General features: G+C 48.3%; 1 protein-coding gene and 1 non-coding gene across 3 annotated transcripts in view; one reads left to right on the plus strand and one right to left on the minus strand.

The window, feature by feature from the left end:
• The first annotated feature begins 2,677 nt into the window (after window positions 1-2,677).
• On the plus strand, window positions 2,678-2,803 carry LOC133063033 (U6atac minor spliceosomal RNA). Its single transcript, XR_009694342.1, has one exon. It is a non-coding gene; the product is annotated as a U6atac minor spliceosomal RNA (small nuclear RNA).
• Window positions 2,804-13,075: 10,272 nt separating this feature from the next.
• Window positions 13,076-21,641, minus strand: part of AP1M1 (adaptor related protein complex 1 subunit mu 1) — a 28,921-nt gene continuing 20,355 nt past the window's right edge. For both annotated transcript variants that reach the window (XM_061149969.1, XM_061149970.1), the window contains 6 exons: window positions 20,580-20,722; window positions 20,064-20,135; window positions 19,308-19,466; window positions 14,717-14,842; window positions 14,039-14,114; window positions 13,076-13,893 (listed from right to left, as the gene is read on the minus strand). In XM_061149969.1, coding sequence (XP_061005952.1) covers window positions 13,871-13,893; window positions 14,039-14,114; window positions 14,717-14,842; window positions 19,308-19,466; window positions 20,064-20,135; window positions 20,580-20,722 — 599 coding nt within the window. In that variant the 3' untranslated portion in view covers window positions 13,076-13,870. The remainder of the gene's footprint in view (window positions 13,894-14,038; window positions 14,115-14,716; window positions 14,843-19,307; window positions 19,467-20,063; window positions 20,136-20,579; window positions 20,723-21,641) is intronic.

A 21,641-nucleotide genomic window follows, 5' to 3' on the forward strand; every position in this document is an offset into this window, starting at 1 on the left:
TGGCTATAAATGTTGTAGTGCTGTTTTACGTGATTTTAAACTTTGTATGAATGGTGCGGGGGGGGGGGGGGGGGGACACATCCTCCTGCGGTTTGCTCGTTTCATCAACAAGGTTGATGGATTTCTAGTTGTCAGTGTGTTTCACTGGTATTTAGGCTTTGAAAGACCTAGGTACAGTAGGTGTACATCAAGGGTTAAAGCGCATGCCTCAGTGCACATGAGCTGCGTGCCCATAAGCAGCACCCAGGTGACTCTGTAGAAATCTGCCTCCCATCATTCCAGAAGGTTCTGTCTGGTCAGCAGCCTCCTGGCCCCAGCAGCTGCTGTTTTCGCGCGTGGGGTGATTCTGTGATGTTACGGGCGAGCTCCTGTGGCTTTGTCATTGCTGTAACTCTTCCATTGCCTGGCTCGTCCACACCTTGCGTTTCCAGTCTGACGCTCTCGTGTGTCTGGCTGCTGTGAACTTTGGAGCCCCTCTCTTTTCATGATATGTGTGCTCAGCTGTCTGGGATGAATGCCCAGGGGTGAAATGGCAGAATCGCAGCCTGGGCAAACAGTCAACTGTGGTAAGACTACTGGGCGGAGCGGAGAGATGTGTTAGCATTCCCAGCCCTGGGCCGTTCACTGAGTGAGCAGAATATTCACGTGTATGAATTGACAACAGTTCTGCCATCATCTCACCAGTTCCCATTTGGTTGTTTTCCATTGTTAGCTCTTACATGGCCATGGTGAGTGTTCTTGGACCGTTTGTGCTTGTGTGAGGGGCATGGGGTGGGGGGGCTGCGATGGAGTTTGGGCCTGGGCCAGGGGAAAACAATGGCATCCTTACTTTAAGTTAATTAAAATTAATGAAAATTCAGGCTTCCCATATGGCTCGGTGGTAAAGAATCAGCCTGCCAAGCAGGAGATGCAGGTTATATCCCTGGGTCAGGATGATACCCTGGAGGAGGAAATGGCAACCTGCTCCAGTATTCTTGCCTGAAAAATCCCGTGGACAGAGGAGCCTCTAGGGCTATAGTGCATGTGGTCGCAAAGAGTCAGACACCACTGCACTCAGCGACTGAGCACGCAATTAAAATTCAGCATTTCTGAGCCAGGGCTATGAAATCTCAAGCGGCTTGTGGGGGTATTGATTCCTGGCCCTTCTTCCCTGCTCTGAGCTCCTGCCAGAGAAGGCCATTAATGCACATTTACTTCTGTGCTTCTTGAAGCGCAGAACCTCCAAGGACTTCCAAGACGAGCGTTTTCTGATGTGCGTATTTAGATGCTCAGTCGTGTCTGACTGTTTGTGACCCCATGGACTGCAGCTCGCCAGGCTCCTCTGTTCTTGGGGATTCTCCAGGCAAGAATGGGTTGCCACGCCCTCCTCCAGGGGAGCTGCCTGACCCAGGGATTGCACTCATCTCTTAGGTCGCCTGCGGTGGCATGTGGATCCTTTACCACTAGGGCCACCTGGGAAGCACTTTCTGATGCTTGATGGTAAGCAGCTTCTGTCTATTCCTACACCTGTTCCTGTTAGAAATGTCTGCTATATCTAAGCGTTCCCTTCCCAAATTTACTGATGTGGTTCAGTTTGGTGGTGGGATGAGTTACGTGGCTCAATTAGACTCTGTGGGGAGATATCTTCCTAAGAGTAAACCCTGCTTAGTCATGTTGTAATACTGACTGCCGCTCAATTCTGATTGCTAATATTCTGTTTGGAAGCTCTAACTAAGGCTCGTCTACAGTTGCCTTTTTTTTTTTTTTTCTATCTTTAACTTGAGTATTTGAGTACTCAAACTTTAATTTGAGTATTCAAGTGCTGGCTCCTTCAAAGAATGAACTGGGGAGCTTTCCACCATTTTGACTGCCTGGAATTAGAGTCATCTGATTTTAATATGGACCTTCGTTGGCAAAGTAATGTCTCTGCTTTTTAATACGCTGTCTAGGTTGGTCATAACTTTCCTTCCAAGGAGTAAGCGTCTTTTAATTTCATGGCTGCAATCACCATCGGCAGTGATTTTGGAGCATAAAAAAATAAAGTCAGCCACTGTTTCCACTGTTTCCCCAACTATTTGCCATGAAGTGATGGGACCGGATGCCATCAGCAAAGGTCTGTCTAGTCAAGGCTATGGTTTTTCCAGTAGTCATGTATGGATGTGAGAGTTGGACTATAAAGAAAGCTGAGCGCCGAAGAATTGATGCTTTTGAACTGTAGTGTTGGAGAAGACTCTTGAGAGTCCCTTGGACTGCAAGGAGATCCAACCAGTCCACCCTAAAGGAAATCAGTCCTGAGTGTTCATTGGAAGGACTGATGTTGAAGCTGAAACTCCAATATTTTGGTCACCTGATGCGAAGAGCTGACTCATTTGAAAAGACCCTGATGTTGGGAAAGACTGAAGGCAGGAGGAGAAGGGGACGACAGGATGAGATGGTTGGATGGCATCACCGACTCAACGGACATGAGTTTGGGTAAACTCTGGGAGTTGGTGATGGACAGGGAGGCCTGGCGTGCTGCAGTTACGGGGTTGCAAAGAGTCGGACACGACTGAATGACTGAACTGAATTGATTTTAGTACATTAAATTGGGGGGATTTTAATATTATACTTGTAATGTTCCTTTAAAAAAATGTACAATTTAACAGAATTATGAGGCAACCATCTGTGTCACCACCACCCACTTGAGAAATAGAATATGGTGTTGTATGAAAGGAGAGAAGGTTAGCACTCCCTTTAACAAGGATGGAAGAGGCCCTTGGGCCTGACAACATCCATACCGTTAAGGCATTGCCTCCTACTTCATGGCATCTAACCACTGTTTTTATTGGACCTAATTAAACTTAAAAGTTTTTGCACAGCAAAGGAAACCATAAACAAGATGAAAAGACAACCACCAGAATGGGAGAAAATAATTGCAAATGAAGCAACTGACAAAGGATTAATCTCCAAAACATATAAGCAGCTCATGCAGCTCAATATCAGAAGAATAAACAACCCAATCAAAAAAGTGGGTTAGAAGATCTAAACAGATTTTTCTCCAAAGAAGACATACAGATGGCTAATAAACACATGAAAAAATGCTCAGCACCACTTATTATAAGAGAAACGCAAATCAAAACTATAATAAGGTGTCACCTCACACCAGTCAGAATAGCTGTCATCAAAAAAATCTATAAACAATAAATGCTGGAGAGGATGTGGAGAAAAGGGAACCCTCTTGCACTGTTGGTGGGAATGCAAACTGATACGGCCGCTATGGAGAACAGTATGGAAATTTGTTTAAAAACTAAAAATAAAACGACCATATGATCCAACAATCCCACTACTGAGCAAACTCCAAGAAGACCATCATTGAAAAACACAGATGTACACCAGTGTTCACTGCAGCACTATTTACTGCAGCCAGGACATGCACAATCTAGCTGTCTGTCTACAGATGAATGGATAAAGAAGTTGTGGTGCATATACACAATGGAGTATTACTCAGCCATAAAAAGGAATGGATTTTAGTTAGTTTGAGTGAGGTGGATGAACCCAGAGCCTGTTATTACAGAGTGAAGTAAGTCAGAAAGAGAAAAAACAAATATTGTATATTAATGCATACGTATGGAATCTAGAAAAAATGGTACTGATGAACCTATTCGCAGGGCAGGAATAGAGACTCAGATATAGAGAAGAGATTATGGACACAGTGGGGGCAGGAGAGGGTGGGACAAATTGAGAGTAGCATTGAAATATATATATTACCATACGTAAAATGGATAGCTAATGGGAAGTTGTTGTATAACACATCAACCCGATGCTCTGTGACAACCTGGAGGTGTGGAAGGTGGGTGGGAGATCCAAGAGGGATGGGACATATGCATACCTATAGCTGATTCATGTTAATGGATGGCAGAAACCAACACAACGTTGTAAAGCAGTTATCCTCCAACTAAAAAAAAAAGAAATAGAATACAACCAGCATCCCAGCCCACATCCTCTGGTCCTTCTCCTCTCCTCCCCACTCCCCCAGTAGCTGTGCTCTGACTTATCTTCATCTCAGTCTTCAGAGGTTTTCTCTTACCCTAGAAGCATCCCTGAAGAATACAGTTTAGGTTAAGCCTGTTTTTAAACTTCATCCCAAAGGAATCACACTATGTTATTTTGTGTCTGAATCACTGCTCACTGAGTAGGTCTAGGTGCCCGGCTAAGAAAGCCATCCCATCTTATTCAAGATTCCTCTTCTTGGCCCTCTGATCTTCTATGTACATTTAATTAGTTAATTTTTGGATGCACTGGGCTTTCCCCAGTTGCCACGAATGGGGGCTCCTCGCTAGTTGCAACAAGCGGGAGTGTCTCCTAACAGTGACTTCCCTTGCTGTGGAGCACAGGCTCTACAGTGTGTGGGCTTCAGCAGTTGTGGCGCATGGGCTTGGTTGGTCCAAGGCATGTGGAATCTTCCCTGACCAGGGATTGAACCCATGTCCCCTGCACTGGCAGGCGGATACTGAACCACTGGACCACTGGAGAAGTCCTTCTATGTCCATTTCCGGATTCATTTGTCAAGTCTCACAGAAACCTGATGCAGATTTTATTGGGAAATGCATTTAATCTGTAATTCAATTTGAGGAGTGTATTAGTTTCTCATTGCTGCAGTAACAAATCACCAGGTTAAAACAACACAGATGGATGAACGTAACAGTTCTGGAGGTCAGAAGTCTAAAATGGGTCTCACCAGGCTAACAAGCAAGGTTATCAGAAGGAAAGTATCCTTTCTGGGGTCTCTACAGGAGAATATGTCTCCTCAGTGTTTGCAGCTTCTAGAGGCTGCCTGTGTCCTTGGCCCATGACCCCTTCCTCCATCTTCAAAGCCCAGCAGCACTAGGCAGAGTCCCTCACACACGGCCACTTTCCGGTTCCTCCTCTTCTGCCACTTTCTTCCACATTTAAGGACTACTGTAATTATGCTGGGCTCACCTAGGTTATTGAGGGCAATCTCCCTACTGAGCTCAGCTGATTAGCAATCAATCCCACTGGCAAACTTAACTCCCCTCTGCCATGTAACTTAACATATTCATAGATTTGATGGTTTAGAACATGGGCATCTTGAGTCGGGGCAGGGGGAAGCACTCTTCTGCCTTCCACAAGAAGTGCTGCTGTTTAGTCAGTAAGTTGAGTTCGACCCTTTGAGAACCCACAAGGAGTGCTGGTGTCTTTGATATTGTGACTCTATACTCAGGGTATATCTAACCATGTGTGTGTGTTAGTCACTCAGTCGTGTCAGACTCTTGGTGACCCCATGGACGGGGGCGCACCAGGCTCCTCTGTCCATGGGATTCTCCTTGCAAGAATACTGGAGTGGGTTGCCATTCCCTTCTCCAGGCCAGAACTCCTGACCCTTCATGGCTGAGAGTTCAGTCTCAGTCGTGTCTGACCCTCTGTGACCTCATGGACTGTAGCCCACCAGGCTTCTCTGTCCATGACATTTCCTAGGCAAGAATACTGGAGCGGGTTGCCATTTCCTCCTCCAGGGGACCTTTCCGACCCAGGGATCGAACCTGTGTCTCCCGTGTCTCTGGGTGGGTTCTTTACCACTGAGCCACCAGGGAAGCCCTGTAGTTTGCTTAAGGGTTGTTAATTCATTTAAATCATGAATGTATGTTTAATTTCATCAACTACTTTATACATTGCCAGTGGATTGATACTCCAGTATGAAGCCAACTTTGCCTTCCCAGGATTTAACCTGAACTTAGTCACAATGGTATGTCTTTTCTATACATGACACCACCTGCCCTGAACCCCTGGAATTTTATTTAGGATTTCCACATCTCTGGTCACATCTAATCTCACTGAGAGAGATTATAATTTTCTTGTCTCATATTACTTCAGGGACATGCTAGTCTCATAAAATGAGTGTTTCATATTTATTTATTCTTTGGGAGAGTTTGTGAAATTTTTTTCTTTTTTCTTCGTAGAACTTTCCCAATAAAGTCATTTGGATTTGGAGTTCTGACTAGCTTAATTTCTTTAGTAGTTATAGTACTATTTAGATTTTAACTTCTTTTTGAGTTTATATTTTTTCCCTCCAGGAATTTACCCAAGGTATCTAAAATTTTCAAGTTTGCTTGCATAAAGTTGTTCATAATCTCTCTTTATTCAGTGTTCTTCTTGCCCATGTGGTTTAATTCAGGAGGATCAGAAAAACATACCTCTCCCCAGTGTGGATGAAGTCCGAGCTGGGCACACAACTTGGTGGCCAGAAAGTGGACTGAGTGTCTTTGTGAAGTGGCACATGCCCTGCGCTCATCTTTTTAATACTTTTAAGCTGTAATGATGTTTCTCCCCCATTTCCAATAACAGCCTTAGTGCCTTTATCTTGCTCAAAATTTACAGCAGATCTTCAATTTTAAATAGCCGGCTTGTTTTGTTGATTCTCTTTATTGAAAGCTTTCTATTTCCCTCATATCTGTTCTTTGTTATTTCCTTTATATGCTCGTAGGTTTATTTTTCTAACTTTTTGAGATGGATGCTAAGCTCATTCTTTTCATTCTTTTATATTTTATACACAGTGGGCTTTCCAGGTGGCTCAGTGGTAAAGAATCTGCCTGCCAATGCAGGAGATGTGGGTTTAATCCCTGGGTCGGGAAGATCCCTGGAGAAGGAAGAGGCAACCCATTCCAGTATTCCTGCCTGGGAAGGCCCATGGACAGAGGAGCCAGGCAGGTTACAGCCCATGAGGCTGCAACAGTCTTTCTGTTTTATACATAATGTCATAGTATATGGGAATCCAGGTGGCACTAGTAGTGAAGAACCTGCCTGCCAATGCAGGAGACAAAAGAGATGCCATTCCTTCCCTGGGTTGGGAAGATCCCCGGGAGGAGGGCATGGCAACCCACTCCAGTATTCTTGCCTGGAGAATCCCAGGCACAGGGGAGCCTGGCGGGCTACAGTCCATAGGGTCACAAAGAGTTGGACATGACTGAGGTGATTTAGCGTGCAGCATGCATTATATATTACATATATGCAACATACATTACATAAGCATATATTGTAATATCTAGTATTTATAAACCTAAGGCCTCACAAATTTCCTTCAAAGTGCTAGTTTAGCTGCATTGCACAAGTTTTGAAATGCAGTATTTTCATTACTTTTCTGTTAAAAATCTGTACTTTTCCTAGAATTCTTTCCTTGATCAATGGATTATTTAGAACTGGTTCCCAAAGAATGGATATTTCTCTCATTGTTTTTGAAACGGATTCCTAACTAAGCAGCATTTGGCCAAGGGATTATTTCCTTCAGTCTTGCTTTATAACACTGTGTGCTTCAAAGGAAAATGTATTCTGTAGTTGCTGAATACAGTGCTCCACAAATACAGGTCCGTTACATAAAATTCACTGTACGGTTCACATATTCTTTTTACTTCTTTGGGTTTACTTGTTCTATCAATTGCTGAGAGATAAATTTAAACTGCTCATTTTTACTGTGGACTTAACTATCCTTGTGGTTCTGTCAATTTTTGCTTTACGTATTTTGAGACCATGTTATTAGGGACACACAAGTTTAAAAAAGTTTTATCTTCCTAATGAAGTAAATCTTTTATTATTTTTATTATGATGTCCCTCTTTATCTCCAGCAAAGATTTTGCCTTAAAGCATATGTTGTCTAATATTAACTTAACCATTCCAGCTTTCTTTTGGTATTTCTATGGTTATTTTCCCCATCCTGTTATTTTTAATTTGTCTGCATCTTAATGGTTTTGCTGCATCTCTTATAAATAACAGAGTTGGAATTTTAAGAAATCCAGCGTGACAAACTGACCTTTAGCTGGAATATTTAGCCCATGTAAATTTAATGTCAGAACTGATCTGACACTTAAACCTAGGTTTAAATCTACTGTATTGTTTTGTTTGCTGTTTGTACCCCTTATGTTCCTTTTTATCTTCTCTGGCCATCTTTTAGGTTGTTTTGTATGTGTGTGGCTTTAAAAAAATCATTGCTTTCCCTCGGAACATTTGGAAATTGCAATTATTTTCTTATTTTAGTGATTCCCTTAGAAAACATAATGTGCTGCGCTTAGTCTCTCAGCCGAGTCCGACTCTTTGTGATCCCGTGGACTGTGGCCCACCAGGCTCCTCTGTCCATGGGATTCGCCAGGCAAGAACACTGGAGTGGGTAGCCATGCCCTTCTCCAGGGGATCGTCCCACCCCAGGGATTGAACCCAGGTCCCCCACATTGCAGGCGGATTCTTTACCAACTGAGCCACCAGGGAAGCCCTTAGAACGATAATGCATGCTTATAAAAATGCAGATTTCATCAGTGTTTTTACTGGCCTCCCTCACAATCATGCACTTGGAAAACTTTAACTCCATTTACTACCTCAGAACGTTTTTTTCCTTGTGTATATTTTAATTCTATCATTTTTCTTAACTTCAGGAAACATTGTTTTACACAATCTAGGTTTACATTTTCACATGTATTTACTTTATTCCTTGCTCCTTCTTGCATTACTTTTCTCTTGGCTGAAGTAATAGAACTTAATATTTTCTTGAGCGTGAGTCGGCTGCTGGCAAACTAACGGTTTTGTCTGAAAAAGTTTTTATTTCAACCTCAGTCTTGAAATGTTTTTGTTGGGTGGGCAGTTTTCTTTCAGCACGCTGAAAATGTCGCTTTGCTTTCATCTGGCTTCCTTTGTTGCTGACGTAAAGTAAGCTGTTTACCGCACTGTCACTTTTGAACTTAATATTTTCCCCCCTGGATGCTTTAAAGGTTTTAGTTTTTTCTGTAAACATTTTACTGAAATGTTATATACAGAAGAGTGAGTAATCATAAGTGGTTGATGCATTTTCAAAAGTAAGACTACTTTTGTAACCTGCATCCAGATTAAAAAAGTTCACTAATATTTTCTAATTTCCATTACATTTTCTTCTTTGACACATGGTAATTCAGAAGTGTTCTTTAAAAACTAATTATATTTGGAAATTTAAAAAAAAACTAATTTGTTGTTAATTCTAACTCAATTCTCTTGAGAATTTCTTAGAGAATGTAGACTCTAATACTAAGAATTCTTACAAATTTGTGAAAACTTTTTCAGGGTCTATCACTTTTTTTTTTTTGCCTGAGGTCTGTTTGATCTGATAATAATATAACTACGAGATTTATCTTGGTATGTTAGCATCTTTTTACTTTTAACTGTGCTGTTTTACGTAGTGTATTTCATAAATGGGCTTCCCAGGAGGCGCTAGTGGTAAAGAACCTGCCTGCCAAAGCAGGAGACATAAGAGACATGGGTTTGATCCCCGGGTCGGGAAGCTCCCCTGGAGGAGAAAATGACAACCGACTCCAGTATTCTTGCCTGGAGAATCCCATGGACAGAGGAGCCCAGCGGGTTACAGTTCATGGGGTCACAGAATCAGACACAACTGAAGTGACTCAGCCCATATTTCATAAACAGGGCATATAGATGGATTTGGAATTTTAGTTCAGTCTCTTTAACAGTATCTTATACTGGCACAAAGACAGAAATATAGATCAATGGAACAGAATTGAAAGCCCAGAGATAAATCCACGAACCTATGGACACCTTATCTTCGACAAAGGAGGCAAGGATATACAATGGAAAAAAGACAACCTCTTTAACAAGTGGTGCTGGGAAAATTGGTCAACCACTTGTAAAAGAATGAAACTAGAAGACTTTCTAACACCATACACAAAAATAAACTCAAAATGGATTAAAGATCTAAATGTAAGACCAGAAACTATAAAACTCCTAGAGGAGAACATAGGCAAAACACTCTCCGACATAAATCACAGCAAGATCCTCTATGACCCACCTCCCAGAATATTGGAAATAAAAGCAAAAATAAACAAATGGGACCTAATGAAACTTAAAAGCTTTTGCACAACAAAGGAAACTATAAGTAAGGTGAAAAGACAGCCCTCAGATTGGGAGAAAATAATAGCAAATGAAGCAACAGACAAAGGATTAATCTCAAAAATATACAAGCAACTCCTGCAGCTCAATTCCAGGAAAATAAATGACCCAATCAAAAAATGGGCCAAAGAACTAAACAGACATTTCTCCAAAGAAGACATACAGATGGCTAACAAACACATGAAAAGATGCTCAACATCACTCATCATCAGAGAAATGCAAATCAAAACCACAATGGGGTACCATTACATGCCAGTCAGGATGGCTGCTATCCAAAAGTCTACAAGCAATAAATGCTGGAAAGGGTGTGGAGAAAAGGGAACCCTCTTACACTGTTGGTGGGAATGCAAACTAGTACAGCCACTATGGAGAACAGTGTGGAGATGCCTTAAAAAACTGGAAATAGAACTGCCATATGATGCAGCAATCCCACTTCTGGGCATACACACCAAGGAAACCAGATCTGAAAGAGACACGTGCACCCCAATGTTCATCGCAGCACTGTTTACAATAGAAGCAGCACTGTTTACATGGAAGCAACCTAGATGCCCATCAGCAGACGAATGGATAAGGAAGCTGTGGTACATATACACCATGGAATATTACTCAGCCATTAAAAAGAATTCATTTGAATCAGTTCTAATGAGATGGATGAAACTGGAGCCCATTATACAGAGTGAAGTAAGCCAGAAAGATAAAGACCAATACAGTATACTAACGCATGTATATGGAATTTAGAAAGATGGTAACGATGACCCTATATGCAAAACAGAGAAAGAGACACAGATGTACAGAACAGACTTTTGGACTCTGTGGGAGAAGGCGAGGGTGGGATGTTTCGAGAGAACAGAATGTATATTATCTATGGTGAAACAGATCACCAGCCCAGGTGGGATGCATGAGACAAGTGCTCGGGCCTGGTGCACTGGGAAGACCCAGAGGAATCGGGTGGAGAGGGAGGTGGGAGGGGGGATCGGGATGGGGAATACGTGTAACTCCATGGCTGATTCATGTCAATGTATGACAAAACCCACTGCAATGTTGTAAAGTAATTAGCCTCCAACTAATAAAAATAAATGGAAAAAAAAAATCAGAAAGAACTTAAAAAAAAAACAAAACCAGTATCTTAAACTAGCAGGTTTGCATCATTTACATTTATGTTATGATTCCTAATGTTTGGATTTATTTTTACAACCTTATTTTGCAGTTTCTATGGCACAAAATGAAAAGTTGTAGTGCAGTTTTTTCTTTTTGGCCACGCTGCATGGCATGTGGGATCTGAGTTCCCCGACCAGGGATCAAACCTGTGCCCACTGCATTCCTGCGCTGGAAGTGTGGAATCTTAACCACTGGACCACCAGGGAAATCTCATGTGGTGCAGTTCTAAGTGCTGTTTATCATTAAAAGAGTCTTAAGACATGTGCATTTATTCTGATTTTCCTATGCTTCTCCTGTTGGTTCGTTAAAATTTTCTTTAAATCCTTTCCCAACCGCTGGTTTTTTTAGACTTTAGTCCATCTTCCTCCCAAACAGTATAAAGACCTTGGGAGCCACTGATGTCAACCACCTAAGCTGTGCAGAATTTTAGTTGTACCTTAGGTTACTACTCAGACATTACTTCTTCAATATCACGACTGCTTTATATACAGTCAATGATAGTTTAGATATTCCCAATGGCTTCCAAGTTTTTCAGCATTTCTCGTCTCTTTCCTTCCTTGTGCGTTCAATCTTTTTAAAAATAATTTTATATGCTCTTGGCTGTGCTGGGTCTTCGCTGCTGTGAGAGGGCTGTTCTCTGGTCAGAGAATGGAGGCTACTCTTCGTTGCAGTAAGCAGGCTTCTCATTGCGGTGGCTTTTCTCGTTGCAAAGCATGGGCTCTACAGCACAGCGGCTTCAGTAGTTGCGGTCCCGGAGCTCTAGAGCACAGGCTCAACAGCTGTGGTGCATGGGCTTAGCTGATCCTCAGCGGATCAGAGATTGAACCTGCGTTCCTGCAATGGCGAGCGGATTCTTTACTACTGAGCCACCAGGGAAGCCTTTGAATCTCCCTGAAGTACACACGTTGCTTCATTGAGGGTCTGTAACCGCTGAACGTTTCAACTTGCTCTCTTGCAGCTTAGCCGGGCACAGAATTGGTCATCAAGATGGGTCATCTTTGAGCAATCTGAGCACTGTTGCCATCATGAAGCCAGCTCTCAGCCTGTTTTTTTCTTCTTTCTTTTTTGTGTTCTGTGTTTTTAATCTTCTTTGCATTGCTTTTATATTCTTCACTGAGTATCTGATGTTCTGTGTTTTGACTGTGATGTGTTTTAGTTACAGACTTAGGTTTATTGATCCTGATTTGGGCTCACTGGTTTCCTGAATCTGAGAATTTAAAGATTTTCATTCATCTGGGGAAATTCTGGCCACTGTCTCTTTGTACGCTGTGGTTCCCCAGGGTCTTCTTGAGGGGGTCGCCAGGGCTTGCTGCAGATGCGGGCATGGCAGTGAGGGGTGGGGCATTAGGGGGTGCCCATAAGGGCTTTGGCCTGAGCCCTGGGCCAGGGCAGCGTCCCTTCCTCCATGTGGTGGACGACCAAGACTCCACTCGGGCTGACGCCCACTAGACATCCAAGGGGGAGCTGGGAGATACGGGAGAGGGAAAGGAAAACATGGTCCTCGGAGGCAGGAGGGGGCAGGCCTGTGACCGCAGTGGGAAGACAAGCTGTCTTCTGCCCACGCCCCTGCTGAGAACCCCCTCTACGGACCACGCAGCGGCCCTCAGACTCACATGCAGAGCCTGTTAGCCGGCCTCCTGGGTCCCATCTCCAGAGATGCCTCGGCAGATAAAGGGGGGCGCCTGTGAACCTGCACGTGCTGTGGGATGTTAATGCTGCTGGCAGCAGGACCACACTCTTGAGGAAGACCCCTGGGCTGGGGAGGGGAGCAGGCTGCTGGTGATCTGAGGGTTGAGGGCTGTAATGGTCATCTCAGATGAGAGGGGAACGTTGTGCCCGTGTGCCTTCCCCTCTGCAGCCCCTCTGGGAGGCCCCTGGGCAATGGCTCTGCTTGCTCATTGCCTGGTCCCGTCTTCCCCAGGGGACGTAGGGGCCTCAGAACTGGTGCCACACCCAGGCTGGCGTGAGCCCGCCCCTCTCCCGGGCACCCAGGAGTCAGCACAGCGCTGCATCAGAAGGAAGGCATGTTTAACGGATGGCGTTTAATGTACTCATGACACAAACACGGACCGGGGGTGGCGGTGTCCAAGCACACATGGGGATGGCCTGTGGCCCCACCCTCTGAGGCTGGGGGCCCGCGCCGGAGCCCGCTTCCCCTGGTGGGACAAACACTGCTGTGACTGAGGGACAGCGTCACGTGGCACGGGCCTGAGAAGGCGTCCCTATTCAAAGCTTCAGACCAGGAGCCTCCAGGCGGAGGGCCAGGTGCTGGGAGGGCGGCCCGGCGACAGCCTCACGGGGGAGGAGGGCGAGGACGGGGAAGCCTGTCCTCGCTAAGTGCTGCCTGAGAGCTTTAGGCCGGGGGAGGGAGGTGCAGACGGTGAGGGTCACGTAACCAGCGACGGACCGAGACAAAATCTAGGAATGCTCGATAAACCCACAACGTTCAACAGAATGGCAACACAATGGCGGCCCTGCCAGCCTGGCCGAAGAGCGGCCTGGGCAGTGCTTCCCAGTCTTGTGTGACTGGGAGCTGGACAGCACAGAAGGCTGTATTTGACCTCTGGAGGGAACGGTCTTTCCTGCCCCCCAGACTGACTCGGGCTGAGAGACAAGACCTCTTGAAGACGAGCCTCTTCTGGGAAAAGGGGACCCGGGAGGTGAGTGGAGATGGCAGAGCAGGTGAGCCTGGAGAAGGAGGGGCCCCTTGGTGGGGCCTAGAGGGGCGCCAGGGTCCAGGGGGGCCCCTCCTCCTGGCAGGCTGGGCAGGCGCTTCCACCAGGGGCCCCGTGCTGGGAGCGTGGGTCACCGCGGCCCCTCACTGCGTCCGGAGCTGGTAATCTAGAAAGAGGGAGGGGGCGTCCATTGTCTGCTCTGACCCTGGAGGAGGGGCCGCCCCCACCTGCCCTGACCCTGGGGCTGCTCCCCATGCCCACCAGGGACCTTTTCAGCACCCCCACCTGCCCCACGGGCAGGTCGCACGTACCTCCGTTCTGAGTGATATAACGGACCCACGGTAAGGCCTGGTAGCCACTCTTCTCGATGATCTTCAGGTAACGCACCTGGGGCACAACATCAGGGCCCTAAGCATGCACATACCGCCCCCGCTCCTGGCTGCCCACCCAGTCATTCCTCCTGGGGCTGGGCTGTGACCAAGAGGGCCAGGGAGAGGGTGAAGCACCTTAGCCTGTATCACACTCAGGCCGAGGGACAGTGGAGATGCTTCTAGAAGGTGCGGCAAAGAGCCAGATGTGCATTCGCAGGCACGACCCTCTAGCAGATTCCTAGAGAAGGGGCCAATCCCAGGGTTTTTCACCCCATACAGGTCTTCTGTGGAGGTGCCCAGGAAAATGGGCCCCATGGTGGCAAGTATGTGAACATTAGTTTTGGGGGCTGAATGCATCTCTGAGCTTGGAGCACAGCTCAGGTCTGAGTAGAACACTGCGGGCCTCTTCCCATCAGGGCCAGGCTGCCCATGGAGATGGGCAGGGCTGGGAAGCAGCTCAGAGCCCCAGGACAAGTCAGCTAGCACCCTTTGCTAACTGGCTGACTGGTGTCTGTCACCTTCAACCCTCTGAGCCTGGACTGATGCCTGGTCCCTGAGAGGCCCCACTGGGCCTGTCCATGACTGCTCCGGGGCTCCGGCAGCCCTGGTCGCACGTACCTGGATGCCAGAGGTAGTGAAGTAGGGGATCTCGAACTTGACGCTGATCGGGGGCTTGCCCTCCTTGTCCTCTGCCTCCACGCTGGGCAGGCCAAAGTGGGCCCGCATCAGGTACTCCTTGCCGCCCTGGGGGAGCAGACCACAGAGGAGATGGTCAGGCGGAGGCCCTGGCAGGCTCATCTAACAGCTGCCCCTGGAGAATGCCAGGTTGCAGGCCTGGCCAACGAGTCCCTTCCTGCATGGTCTGCGGTCACCCAGTGCCTTGGCTCCTGCAACACACTCATACTTATCCTCCAGGCTCCCTGGGCTGCCCACACCAGCCCCGCTGGGGAAAATTAATCCTCTAATTCTGAGGATGAAGAGAAACTTCTACAAGTTCCCAGGCACAGAAGCCTAGTTGCTTCAGGGAAAATAAGAACACTAGGCCTGGGGAGGAAGAAGAGAGGGGAAGAGCGAGCGCTGACAGGGGGCAACAGGGCTGTCTCGGGCTGATGAGCTGGCCCTAGGTCTTCCCCTGGAAGGGAGAGGCTCTGGTTCTGGAAGCTGAACAATGATTGCAGAGATGGGACTTGTAGTGGCAGAAGGAATGGCTTCCCTGCTGGTGCAGTGGTAAAGATCCATCTGCCAATGCAGGAGGCGCTGGTTCGATCCCTGGGTCAGGAAGACCCCTGGAGAAGGAAGTGACAACCCACTCCAGTATGGCTGCCTGGGAAATCTCACGGACAGGGGAACCCGGCGGGCTACAGTCCATCGGCTGCAAGGAATCGGACTCGACAGAGAGACTGGACTCTCAGCCGTGAGGGGTCAGGAGTTCTGGCCTGGCGGTCCCAGTGCCTGGTAACACAGAACTGCAGGGGGCAGTAGGAAATGCAGCTCTCATCACAGCAGGACACAGACGGTTTCGATCCTCAGGCCTTTGGCAACAGGAGTCAATGCTGACCAGGGCTGCCTCTGCATGGCCTCGGCAGAGCAGGGCAGAGCTCCACCTCCCCAGTGCTGCGTTCACCCTCCCCTTCCTGGGATGCAGTGAGTGGTCAGGATCTGCTCATCAGTGCAGGCGTGTGGACTCTGCCTGACTTGCTGCTGTGTGCTCAGTGGAGATTCTGGGACAACAAGGGGAGAATAATGCAGTCTCAGCAATAGACAAAGCAGGGCTTCCCTGGTGGCTCAGTGGTAAAGAGTCTGCTTGCCAATGCTGGAGACACAGAACCGATCCCTGATCTGGGAAGATCCCACAGGCTGTGGAGCAACTAAGCCCACGCTCCACAACCGTGGAACCTGTGTACAGCCTAGGAATTGTGACTGCTGAGCCCACACACCCTAGAGCCTGTGCTCCACAACAAGAGAAGCCACCGCAACGAGCAGCCCAAGCGCCACAGCTGGGGAGGGGCCCCCACTCCTGCTTACCGAAACCAGAGAGAAGTCCATGCAGCAGCAAAGACCCAGCACAGCCAAAAACAAATAAAATTATATAAAGCAACAGACAAAGCAGGCAGCAAAGGAATAAAACCAGCTCCATCAGTCTGTCTATGAAACAATAACCAGGCCAAAAACCTAAGCTTCATAAAAACCAAGTGGAAAATGAAAGCAAAAGAATATGTAGAGAGGGAGGCCCTCCACGGTGGGTGGCAGAAGTCTGCAAGGCTACCTTGTGTTGATCATGTCCATGTAAATAGGTTTAATTTCCTCTATTAATGAGGCTTGGAGACTGGCTCACAGACCAAAACCCAACTCTACACTGTGAAAGCAGAGTCAGAAAGACTAAGCCAGTAGAAAGAATGGGTGAAGGCACGCCGGCCACCATCAGACAAAGCAGAGCAGGGCTGGGCCTCCCTGCGGTCCAGTGGTGAGGAACCTGCTGGCCAACTCAGGGGACACAGATTTGATCCCTGTCGGGGAAGGTCTCATGTGCTGCAAGGCAGCTGAGCCCAAGCGCCACAACTACTGAGCCCACATTCTACAGCCTGCAAGCTGTATTAAACTACTGAAGCCTGCACACCCCACAGCCTGTGCTCTGCAACAAGACAGAAACCCCTGCAATGAGAAGCCTGTGCACCCCACAGCCTGTGCTCTGCAACGAGAGAAGCCCCTGCAGTGAGAAGCCTGCACACAGCAACTAGAGGGTAGCCTTGGCTCACCATAATTAGAGAAAGCCCATGCATAGCAATGAAGACCCAGTGCAACCAAAAAAATTTTTTTAAAAGATTAAAAAAAAAAAGCAGAGCAGGACTGCTGCCACTGGGGAGAATTAAGGGCAAAGAATTCCAGGTGCAGAGGACAACAGTTCACAGCCTGAAAGGCTACTGTCCTACAAATCCACAGGGAAGACACAATAGTTATGAGTATCTATGCACCAAGTAACAGGGCAGCACCTTCTGTTAAGCAGATGCTGCAAGAGAGGAGACAGGAGCCAGAGGAACCAGAGGAAGGCAGAGCTGACCCAGCCCCCAGTGGGGCTGATGCCGACACAGCATAGCAGACCTCATGCGCTTGTGTCAAGTTCTCTACCCCAGGTACAGAGGCCTCATCTTCTCAAGTACATATGGGATATTCACAAACTTTGACCTTACCTCAACACACAATGAATAAGTCAATAAATCTTATAAGCAGAATAGCATGAATAACCTCTGACCTCAATGCATCAAACTCAAAGTCAAGGTAAAATGGAAGAGAAAAGGACCTTTGACCAGAAAAACAGAAAACAAAACGAAAAAATACTCATTCGATTACAGAATTTCTAGATAATAGTATCAAATATTACATGCCCGTTCTATGGGTTATACAGCTAAGGCAGGGTTCAGAAGAATATCTGTGGCTTAAATATATCAATACAAATTTTAAAAGAAAATAATAAAATTTAAAAAACTTGAAAATCAGGTCAAAGGATGAACAAATTAAAATTAAAGACTTGTAAAACTGAAAAATATGGCAAATAAAATAAAAAGTGAATCTGGAAAAAATTATCAAACCACTAGGTAACCTTACCAAAGAAAAGAAGTAACAAAAATGCAAAATAAGATATAACAAGGGAGAAGTCACTGTCATAAGAGAAGAGGAGAAAGAGACCCCTTTCTATAACTCTGTGTAGGCAAATCTGAAACCCTGGTTAGGATGGATAATTTTGTAGGAAAATACAAATTTACCCAAACTGACTCCAACAGAAATAGAAGCTCAAAATGGCCTAATTTCCACAGATGAGTTAGAAAAAGTAACAGAGATACAGATGGTCACACACAGCCAACCAAATTTTATCAATCCTCTCAAGGCCAGATGATCTCAAGGCTACTTTAAAGCTGTTCTGCAGCATGGAAGAGGGAGACCAAAAAAATTACAAAACAGGTACAATATTGATACCTGAGATAGAGGTACCAAAAAAAAGTCAATCTCAGTCATGAATCTCAATGTAAAAATACTACATACAATATTAACCAACAGAATTAATGGCACATCAAAGAGAAGACATATCATGATCAACTGGAGTTTGCCAGAATGCAAGGATAGTTCAAGATCCATTCTGAGTTAATAGCTGAACTGACAGACACTGAAGAGGCATTTGGTTAAATTTGTTGCCCCTTTGTGCTAAAAACACAGCAAAGTAGAACTGGAATGAATTGCAGCCCAAAGCAGCAAGACACTGAAAAGGGAAGCCCTAGCAGTTCCGGTTGGAGGCAAAGCCAGGAGGCTGCTCTCCACCACCACGTACAGGCATGGAGACAGCAACGGAAGCAGGGAGATGCCAGGAGCCATAAGGTGCCCAAGAATAGGAGAGGAAAAGGGGTAACTGCAGCTGCCTGCAAACATATGAAAGAATATCTGAAAACCCATGAGAATTGAAAGAAAACTACCACAATCAAAAAAGATTACAAAGCAAAAATACTCCAGAGCCAAGGCTGAAAGACAAACACCAAACTAAAGAAAACCATTTGCAACTGCTATCAAAGGAAAAGTACTAACCTTGCCCATGTACAAACAGCTTTTGGAAACCAGCAAGAAAGTGACCAAACTTGACAGAAAAGTGAGCAAAAGGACAGCTACTACAGTTTCCAGAGCAAGAAACACAAACAGCCCCCTGAGACAAAAAGAAAAGGCACTACATCTTTTTATCACGAGGAATGTGCAGTCCGTGCAGCCTCCTTCCTGCCTTCCAGTCCCCGGGCACTCTGCCCACAAACCCAGACTCAAGTGCTCGAAATCTTGCACACCAGCCAGGTGGCCACACCAGCTTGTGGGTCGGGCAGCAGGCGCTGTGTTCCTGGAGCTGGTGCTGCTCTGGCCCAGGGCAGTCAGTCTGCTCCCCTGGAGGCAAGCTGAGGTCCAAACAGGAGCGGCAGGGAGAGAGAGAAGGCCAGCGGGAGGGAGGGGCGGGGGGCGCTAACCTGACTTTGAAGACAGGCGGGTGCACACACACGAGGAAGGTGGAGCACCCCCACCCCACCCCGCCCCTGTTCTCCACCCACCCTCCCTGCTGAGCCTCCCGGAAGCCCCAGGCGGGGACCGGCCCTGCAGCGGTCAGGTACCACACTGCGCGGGACCCAGCGAGCAGGTGGGTGTGGGTGGGGGTATGGGGGCGCCCGGCAGAGAAGGTGCTCACCGGGAAGGACTTGATGGACCACACGATCTCACTGTTCTCGGGCACCCACTTGACGCTCCCCACTGTCGTCTTGAACTTGGGTGAGTCGGCATCGTTGGGCACAGGGATGTGGATTTCCACGTTGTTGGCTGTTGATCGCCGCTTGAACTGGCTCTTGGCCTGGAGATGAGTGGGGCCAAAGATGCAGAGGGTGAAGGTAAGACAGCCCAGCTCCCACCCAGCCTGCTCCCACAAGGGCCACAAACCCCTTAGCCTGGCCTTTGAGATTCTCCACCCTCTCCTGACCCCTGAGATTTCCTTTAAGCTCAACTTTGGGAGGTCATCTCTGTCCCACTGTCTCCTCAGCCTTTGGGGCTTCCCATCCTCTGCGGTCCTGGCCTCCAGGGACAATGTCTGCATCACCAGGACTGGCCTGGGATGGATGAGGTCACTGGGTGGCAGAAACGTGCCGCCTGGATACTTGGTCACAGCCTGCTTCCACGGCGGCTGCACCTAGGACCTGGCCAGTGTGTCCTGTGTCCCAGGCCCACTCTCGATGAGCTCACGGGGAGACAACACGGGTGACAGCCACAGGTTTAGCTCCGAGGCAGGGGTCACAAGAGCCCCAGTGTGCCCCCAGTCCTGGGTTAAGATCTGTGTCAGAGGCCCAGGACAGGCCAGAGAGTCCGGAAGGCCCGTAGCGGGCGGGGCCACCCATGTCCCCCTCTCGTATGCCCTGCACACCCGGCGGACGCTGCGTGCAGGACGCACACGTACCTTGATCATGTACTCAATGCGGCTGTGGGAATGCTTTTCAATCACGGACTCAATCCAGATCAAGGGCTTGACCTGTCGGGGAGAGGGAGGACGGCGCGCTCGTTTTACAAAGCTCCCTTTCACAGAGGGGAAACGGAGCAAGTGACCACTGGGCCTGGTGTGAGCCCAGTGCCCGGCAGCAGGGGCTCTTGGGAGAATCCCAGCCGGTGCCAGGATGGGTCAGAACAAAGACAGAATGCAGAAAGCATTCCAGAGGACACTCTGGGGGTGCTGCCTGGGAGAAGGGGCAGTGGTGCCAAAGGGCCTGCCCCCTTCAGAGTTTGGAGCCTCGTGTTGACAAGCAGGCCCCTTGGAGCCTGGGCTGCCCCTGGGATGCTGTGCCCACCCCATGGGTCACCTCACAGACCCGAGACTCAGCACGGAGGAGGCGGCTCCCACCCAGAGGGAAGGGGGGGACTGCCGGGGCGAGGCGGGGGTGGGAGCCTGGGGCCCAGGCGCTGGCGCCTGTGCACTCACGTGCGTGTTGAGGCGATAGGACATGAGCTCGAACTCGCCGTCGGGTGGGATGAAGGAGATGGTGCGGTCATTCTCAAAGCGCGACAGCCGCACGCACTGGTGGAACTTCACGTCCTCCAGCTCCACGGACTTGCTTTTGCCACCTGCAGGGAGCAGGAGTGTGAGGGCGTGACAGACCGACCCTAGGTCCCCGGGCCACTCGCTCAGCGACAGTCCTCCGCTGTCTGGGGCCCAGGCTTGCAGAGCCGAGCAGCTTCCAAATCTGCAAGAGCGTCTTGGGCCCCGCATCCCCCCCTCCTCACCCCAGGAAGCCCCATCATACCCCGACGCTGGGCTAAGGGCAGTGCTGGTGGGCCTGCTCGCTCTAAGCCCCAGCCTGGGGTGCTGCCTGGGACGTGTGTGCTGAATGACCAACAGACCCCACTGGGGGTGCCCGGGGATGACTCGGGGTCCCCTGAGGGCCCTGGGCCTGTCATCCCTGGGATCCTATCTCAGTTTCTCAGCCCAGAGAGGCTGAGGGTTGGGCCCAGTCCTGGGAGGGGAGTTGCTCTGCTGGGAGGACATCTGAGAGGCCCTCAGAGCACTACTGCTGATGTAACCATGACAACCTTCCTGTGGGTGGGAGGGAAGGCTGGAGGTCCAGCTTGTGAACACCAGAGCTGCAGCAGCCCTGGGCTTCTGAGGCCACCCTGGCCGCCCTACCACAAAGTATCACATCCAGGACAGGCAGGGAGAGCTCGAGCCGCTGTGTGTGGTTTCTGCACAGCCCAGACCCAATGTCAGAGGTGAAGACAGAAACTGGGCCCAGGAGGAGATGAGGTCTGCAGTCCCTGCAGGAGGGCGGCGCTGAGGACCTACTGTGTGACCATCTGGGTGCTCATCTGCACCTCTGGCCCGAGAGGTGACTGGACTTGAGGATTTTTCACTCTCCCGTGTCCTCCAGGCCCAGGCGTCAGCTGATTAGTTTTCACCGTTGTAAACAACACGACAATGTTCCTAAGCCAATATGCTTAAGGTGAACTTGTTCACCACTCTGGCGGACACTCCCGGGCCTGGGCGGGG

The sequence above is a fragment of the Dama dama genome, chromosome 9 (assembly GCF_033118175.1).
Source record: "Dama dama isolate Ldn47 chromosome 9, ASM3311817v1, whole genome shotgun sequence".
NCBI lineage: Eukaryota > Metazoa > Chordata > Mammalia > Artiodactyla > Cervidae > Dama > Dama dama.